The 7,567-nt window shown below is 42.6% G+C and overlaps 1 protein-coding gene across 1 annotated transcript; it reads right to left on the bottom strand.

Moving 5' to 3' along the window:
- Positions 1-1,711: 1,711 nt before the first annotated feature.
- On the bottom strand, positions 1,712-7,195 carry LOC139401300 (guanine nucleotide-binding protein G(I)/G(S)/G(T) subunit beta-2-like). The gene is made up of 5 exons (XM_071145642.1): positions 6,322-7,195; positions 2,626-2,733; positions 2,287-2,325; positions 1,938-2,044; positions 1,712-1,796 (listed from the first exon to the last, which is right to left on the bottom strand). Exons 2-5 carry the CDS (start codon positions 2,680-2,682, stop codon positions 1,712-1,714), a joined length of 288 nt encoding a protein of 95 aa, XP_071001743.1. The 5' UTR covers positions 2,683-2,733; positions 6,322-7,195.
- Between the last annotated feature and the right edge of the window lie 372 nt (positions 7,196-7,567).

Genomic DNA, 7,567 nt, shown 5'->3' on the forward strand with positions numbered 1-7,567 from the left:
AACTGTAGAGGAGAGAGAGAGGGAGTGACAGCCATGGGTTATATCAGCTAGCATTAGGTACATTAGACACTCAGAATTAGCTAGTGCAGCTAACATGAAGGACTTTGGGAAAGGTGACATGTCTTAGAGTATGGTTTCCTGGCTTACTGCCATGACATGAACCAGAAATCAGGTCAGCACACTCACACAGACTGCGTTGATATCAGACTCATGGCCCGTGAACGTCTGTCGGCACATGCTGTCCCTGATGTCCCACAGCTTAATGGAGGCGTCACAGGCTCCGGACACAAAGGTGCGGAAGTCTGGAGACAGGGACAGGCTCATGACGTCACCGCTGTGGCCCGAAAACACCGTTGTCTGCTGGCTTGTCTCGATGTCCCACAGTGCACTGGGTAAGAGAACAGAAGAGCGACCCACTGGATTTAACAACTGCTATCAGATCATTTTGAGTGTAAGGTTAGGCTAGCTCATAGCTAGTTACGTATAGACAATATACTGTAGTATATTTATATTTGCATTCTCCATCAGCCTTGGTTACCGATCCATCAGGACTCACCAGGTAGTGTCTCCCTGAGCTTGTGATGATTTGGTTGTCATCAATGAAACGGCAACAGGACAGGTAACCTGTAGCACAAATAAAAACATCTAGTAGAACACTGACCACACCATATCAATGTATGGTGCTCCTACTAACGCCTCCATCACACCAACAGCTTCATTACATTTTGGTACACCAGAAGTACATTCATTTCCAATGGAATGCTGCGTTTGCCTTGCAGCATTGAGTTGCAGAGGCAGTTGCAGTGCGTTCTGTGCTGTGCATACGTTGGATTTATTGAACGTGTGCGTGTGTCAGACTGTATGCGTAGACGGCTTGACAGAAATGGTAGCAGAACGTGAATGTTGGAACTTTTGTTGCACACATATCCAGATGATGCTGCGTACCATTTTGCGAAATGATGCTGTAGGTGTGATCGAGGAGGAAGACTTCATTTCAACAATACCCGTCCTCCCGAATGTGAGTAATTTAAAAGCCCCAGGTGAGCTAGCGCTGTAACAGAGCTAAGGGACTCACTAGGTTTTCTGGCTGATGTCTCAGCTCGTTATAATTGTGTTGCCCTGTGACTAATTAGCCATGTGAATTAAAGTCTTCCTTGTTTAGGGGTTTGGGACCTGGGGATCCCAGTGGGACAGGGAACAGGTAGGAATACTCAACTGAACTGCATACACAACCATATGCAGTGTCACTGGGGAAGTTAGAATCAGGGAGGATCAAATAAACTCACATAACCTAGCTAAGACACTTCCATGATTTCTCAATAGAAATGAACACAAAATGACTCAAGCTTAGTCACATAGGTATTTGTGTGTAGTAATTCTTCTTCACCTGTGTGTCCGGGTAATTCCCTGCTGACCCTGACGTTGCCCTCGCGGGTCTTCAAGCAGTAGATGGAACAGATGTTGTCCAGACCTCCACAGGCCACGTAGTTACCAGAGGGGTGGGATCTTTTCAGGGGGAGCCATTGCATAATATAATTTACAATGTTTGAATGGCAAAGTGACTCTGGTAGGTTATGATGTAAGTAGAAGTATGAGATGAGTCAAAGCACACAGTCGGCTCCCATTTCATTTCCAATCCCTGAAGGCTGCCTAGTTTGCTGAGAGTGAGTCAACCTTTCCAGGCCCCTTGGTGAGACCAGGGGAGATGTTGTTATTTGGGTGCAGCTCTCACCTTGTTAGTGGTGTAGCTGTCCCAGATGATCAGTTTTCCATCTTGAGAGGCGCTGACCAGGAGCCTGCAGAGACAAAGAGGTAGAGCCATTGTGTTATACCTCATCAAAAAAAGCACCGCTTGTACCGCCATGTGTGGTATATGAGTGAGAGAGTGTGAAGAGAGGGAGAAGCCCCCTCATGGGTTGGCATAACGTTACACCCACCTAGAGTCTGTGCCCCAGTGCATGGCATAGATCTTAGCCAGGTGGCCACGGAGAGTGCGCCTCGTCCGCATCTGAATCCTCCCCACGGGATCCAGACCTGACGTTATCTGGTTGACACACAAACACACAGAAAAGCAATGTAAAGAAGAAAAGTTAATCACAGGGTTACTGTGTCAATGTAGTGCACTGTATTCTGATATTTTTTCGCACATCAGATCTTTTCACATCAGATCTTTTACAGAGCTGATCTGATTGGGCAAAATATCAATTAGTGAAAAAAAGATGAGAATTGGGCTGGCTGTCAAAACACAGCCATACTCTCTTTTATGTGGGTATCTGTGATACATACCTGTGTCAGGGTTGAGTCCCCACATGCTTTCCTGGCATCCTAAGAGACAGAGAGTGGTTAGACAAGCATCAGCAATCTCTCTCAATCTCACCCAAGCAAATATCCCACCTCTCAATATGTTGTGTTAGACCTACTCCCTTTTCCACCAACCCCCTTCTCTTCTAGACCCAATGGTTTTACTGCTTTCATTGAGATCATAAAGCGTTTCAGAGTAGGATTGCTGATCTAGGATATATCCTGTAATCGAAAAGGCAAAACTGATCCTAGATCAGCATGCCTAGCCTTTGGGACTCTTTGTAAATGTGTGCCCAGATCAGTAACATTCTCTGACACACATACTCTTATCTGGTTCCTAAGTTGCTCCGCCTCCTGACGCAGCTGCTCCAGCTCGCTCATTTTGGATTGGTCCCTGGCCTCGTCGAAGTCCTCTGTCACTCAGTCAGTCACCTGGTGGGGACAAAGGATGGAAAAACAGCATGAGAATTTAAACTTAAAACATTCATGTAGATCGCCCAGACTGAGATATCAAGTTCAAAATTAGGACTCCATCTAAGAGCAGAAATGTCCAATTAGAATGATGGACAGTGCCTGCGTCAGAACAAACCAATCTGCTTGTAATGTAATATGCGCTATGTTTGTACATGGCATGCGTATCAGATTGCATGATTTGATTGCAGTGTTATCATGGTGAGTAATCGACTCCAACTACATCAGAGGTCTCGTGGTCCTCTGCTGGTCTCAACCTGATCAATGGGTTTGATCTGATCCTAATCATTTTGGCATATTTCACCTGGAGGCTAGTTGTTTAACACCATCACAAACATGGCTGCAGAGCGGCAGCTAGAATCAGAGTAAATTGGGCATATAAAATAATACTTAATTCAGTATTTTAAGTGCACGGTTTACTAACATAGCACATCTAAAATACGTAAAGCTCTGTAATCTGTATATTTATGCTAGTACAGCCTTGTCTGGTTTAACTGTGGAGAATAATCTCTAATCTGGTATAATCTGAGAGAGAGCTTCATCATTTAATGGGCTCTCTCTGATATCCACGAACCACTTAATGCACAGAAACAAGATTAGGATTACTGCAGGCAGGCAGGCAGGCATTTATCATTCATTACAAGCACATTGAACAAAATGTATGCGTGTTTGTGTTGTGTTCTAAAAGGGGGCTCCTGGGTGGCGCAGCGGTCTAAATCACAGTATCTCAGTGCTAGAGGTGTCACTATAGACCCTGGTTCGATTCTAGGCTGTATCACAACCAGATGTGATTGGGAGTCCCATAGGGCAGCGCACAATTGGCCCAGCGTCGTCTGGGTTAGGGTTTGGCTGGGGTAGGCCGCCATTGTAAATAAGAATTTGTTCTTAACTGACTTGCCTACTTGAATAAATAAAATAGAAATGTTAAAAATGACATTTTGAATCTCTATTTAGCATAGCTATCATTACATTTGGAATTTGCCAGTGGGATATTTGCATAATTACTATGTTATTATCTTGCTATTACTATGTTTTAACAAGGACTTGTTAATGATTCAACATTGCTGCGATTATGGTCGATTCTAGTGGACACAAAATGTCATTGTTCAAGCTGCAGTATCAAAACGAATGAAAACTATTTTACAGCAAGATCTCGATCATCTAGTGAAATACACTGAAAATGGCTGACACTAGCATTATCACAAACTACATTTCCAAATTACTACCTTTTTCCCCCGCTAGACCTCGATTGTTACCGTCACAGTTGAATGTGACTGAAAATACTATGGTAGGCCTATTTGTATTATTTAAATTCACCAAAACAGTATTTGCTGTACCATACACTTCCATATCAACATGATTAGCACTACAGACGTGTTTTTGATCACATGCACAGGGAATTCGAAGAGAGAGAGGTTTCACATTAAAATCCTACTCAAAAATTGGCACTAGTATTTGCATGAGTTTGTGGGCCTATTCAAATCCGTTAAGACACAGATGAAACACCTCTGACCATTGTACTCTGCTTTGCACATTCGATTTGCATCACTGTCGATACTGTACCTCTTTCGGTGGCGATGTACCGGTACTTGTAAAAAAACACATATTAAAAAAATAAAATGCATTCACAGACAGGTACACTGCCCATGCAGCAGAGTCAGGTAATATCACATTTAGTGTTCACATTTTCCATATTTCCTCTAATCCCAGTGCCTCAATGTTAACATTACCTAACACTCACATCACATGTGCCATGTTATTAAAGGCCTCCAACTCCACATACACAAACAAACAGGAACATCCACATCATCACCATCTACTAGGCTAGGGAGAGGAGAAATTAACTGGGTCATTGTTCCCGGTAGGAACCTCCAACCAGATGGATCACACAGCACTAATGGAAGGCGACCAGGGGAAATTGGTGTTGTCCCAGTCTCCTGGCACAGCTGCTCATTTAGCCAATAAAGCACTGAGGGGTTGGTGGTGGTGCATCACCATCAGATACCAGGGTGGGAGAGGAGAGGACTGGGCATCATGGGATGGGATGATACACCATCGCCCACTGACATCATGAAATGGCCCTTTTTTGGTTTCCTCCTTTCCCCAATGCTTTCTGGACAGTATGTGCAATTGTCAGGCAGTCACCAACCCATTCCGTTGTTGTCTGGACACACGTTCCAGTTCCTAACCCTCCCTCAAGAACATCATTTTAAGGGAGCATTTCTGGTAGAATTGGTTCAAGAAGTGTTTGTCCACTAGTAAAATCATTTTGAAAGATGTATAAAATGATGCAAAACACAAATGTAAATGATCCTTATTGACTATACGTGGTTGTGGACCTCAGCACATGTCCTGTGCTGAATAGGTGGCCATCAATGTCACCATAATAGCTTATTAAGCATTTTCTCCAAGACAATATATTATCCATGACAACTGACAGACAGAAGCTACCTAAACTATAGGTCAAAGACAATATTACCCATGACAACTGACAGACAGTAGCTACCTAAACTATAGGTCAAAGACAATATATTACCCATGACAACTGACAGACAGAAGCTACCTAAACTATAGGTCAAAGACAATATATTACCCATGACAACTGACAGACAGTAGCTACCTAAACTATAGGTCAAAGACAATATATTACCCATGACAACTGACAGACAGTAGCTACCTAAACTATAGGTCAAAGACAATATATTACCCATGACCACTGACAGACAGAAGCTACCTAAAACTATAGGTCAAAGACTTGCTTCTCATTTGGAAAAAATTAATGCAAAATACAGTGTGGCCCCACCCCTTATGTTCATGCTCAGTAAACGATAGCCTGCTTGGTCTATTCGGTTGACATTTCACAGCGAACCAAGAGTGCTAAAGTAATAAGCACATTATATTAACCTTATTGGATTGAGTGCATTACAGCATCATTTTCTATAATAGAATTCTAAATAAATTCCTTGCATCAAATGTCAAATCCATTTTAAGGTCAAATTGCAGCATAGACACTGTAGAATAGCCCTCCCTCATCAACAAATAGGTTGCTTACATCGGCCTTGGGGCGCAGCTCAGACGGCTAGGCTACTCCCTCACTACAAGCAACAGTAGCCTACCCAGTACCAACAAATGTATGGAGGCTACTTGATATAGGTAGCTGTTAGGCTACTTGATGAATTTAAGGCCATAATTCCACGATTATAGCAGTAAACCCCTGGCATTCGTGGTTAATGGCACTGACACCCTGGCAACCGTGTAATTTTCCAAGCCGCTCAATATGCAAACACTTTACGGGGTTGCCTGTGTTAATATAGGTTATCGCAAGAATGTACAGCAAGCTATGCTATATGCAAATATAAAAACATTTGGTACAGTGGGGAGGTTCGTCCATATGTCTATATTTAGGCTACCAAAACATACAGTTGAAATATAATTTCAGCGAAATGATGAGCCTAGTCATGAATAGGCCCATCACTGGTAGGCTACATCATCCAGCCATCTTACATCCATGACAATTCTGACAGCATTTTATAATGGATGGCTGGCTACCTGTTAGGTAATGTTTCCGATGAGGTTGGTAGTCTTTCTCGAATACAGTCTGGATTTAATGTTTCAAAAAGGCTGGGGATGTTTATTGGCCCCTTTTTCCTTAGAAAATAAAACAATATAGGGACAGAAATATGCAGATATTTTCAATATCCTCTCGGCTCCTTGTCTTCTCTAGATTTTTGCTCAGTGAATCTCCAATGTAGGCTACACATCAAATAAATATTAGATCGAAGTACAGAGACACCATATCTCCGTTTGACTGGACCCCTTGAAAAGATGAGTTCTGCTGTTGTGTTCCCGTTTCCTCTTCAGAATGGTTTGCCTTTCTACGCCCGAGACCTTCATAAACTCGAAAACATCTTTGTTGGAGCGGATTGAACACAATTTCAATCTGTCCACGCATCAAAGAAAATGCATTGAACCATATGAAATTAGTAAATAGCTTTTTTGTTTTTCTCTTGATTGTGTTTTTTCGTGATCCTCGCTTCCTTCCTCCTCTGCTAGTTCGCGGATATCTTCCTCCTCCTTCTCTCCCCTCACTCCCTCGCTTCGTAATGACCGTCGCCTCCTCGTCAAAAAATGAATTATTAAATAAATTGCCAAACACAGAGGTTTAAACTCTTGAGAGAAAAATTTAAATTATAATTTAAAAGCGACTGGGCTATCTTGCCGGAGGAGCAGGAAACCCACCCATTGGTACACAATTTTTTTTTTAAACATGCAATAGGCCTAATGCATATTCGCATGAGGTGTTTTTGTATTCAAAGCTCTAAATTGCAGTATTATAATAAAATAACGTAGTTTCAGATTAAATCACCCGGTCTGCGCTTGCTAACGTTAGATCTCGTAAACACGATTCAACCACACCCATTTCGGAGAGACTGTACCATTTTAGAACCCCCCTCTGATGTCTACTCGATAGGCTACGGGTGGGATGACTCTCAGATGGTCCTCGATCTACTGCAGATCTTGAACATCACAGGGCCGCATTTGTCTCCTTTATGAGAACCCTTTTCGCGTCTTAGTTATTGATTAGGCCTACGACTATATCTCACAGTACAGTGTGCACTTATAGCGTTAACTACTTCCAATGTAGGAAAATTACTGCAAGAGCCCACCCACCTAGAAAAATATAACTGTTGAAGTGGCTCCAATCGGCCTCAATTCATCACTCATAGCAGATTTCTTACTTCGTCCCCTTCACGTTTTGATTAAACTACTTGTGTAATTAATACCTCATAGTAGA

This window comes from Oncorhynchus clarkii, unplaced genomic scaffold (assembly GCF_045791955.1).
Source record: "Oncorhynchus clarkii lewisi isolate Uvic-CL-2024 unplaced genomic scaffold, UVic_Ocla_1.0 unplaced_contig_13709_pilon_pilon, whole genome shotgun sequence".
NCBI classification, from domain to species: Eukaryota; Metazoa; Chordata; class Actinopteri; order Salmoniformes; family Salmonidae; genus Oncorhynchus; species Oncorhynchus clarkii.

What these genes read in the sequence shown, in the direction of transcription:
- LOC139401300 (XM_071145642.1), bottom strand. Translation starts at nt 2,682, where the DNA reads ATGAGCGAGCTGGAGCAGCTGCGTCAGGAGGCGGAGCAACTTAGGAAC. An exon ending in AACTTAGGAACCAGATAAGA is followed by an intron (nt 2,326 to 2,625) that starts GTATGTGTGTCA and finishes TCTGTCTCTTAG; the next exon opens with GATGCCAGGAAAGCATGTGG. An exon ending in CACTGGGGCACAGACTCTAG is followed by an intron (nt 1,797 to 1,937) that starts GTGGGTGTAACG and finishes TTGTCTCTGCAG; the next exon opens with GCTCCTGGTCAGCGCCTCTC.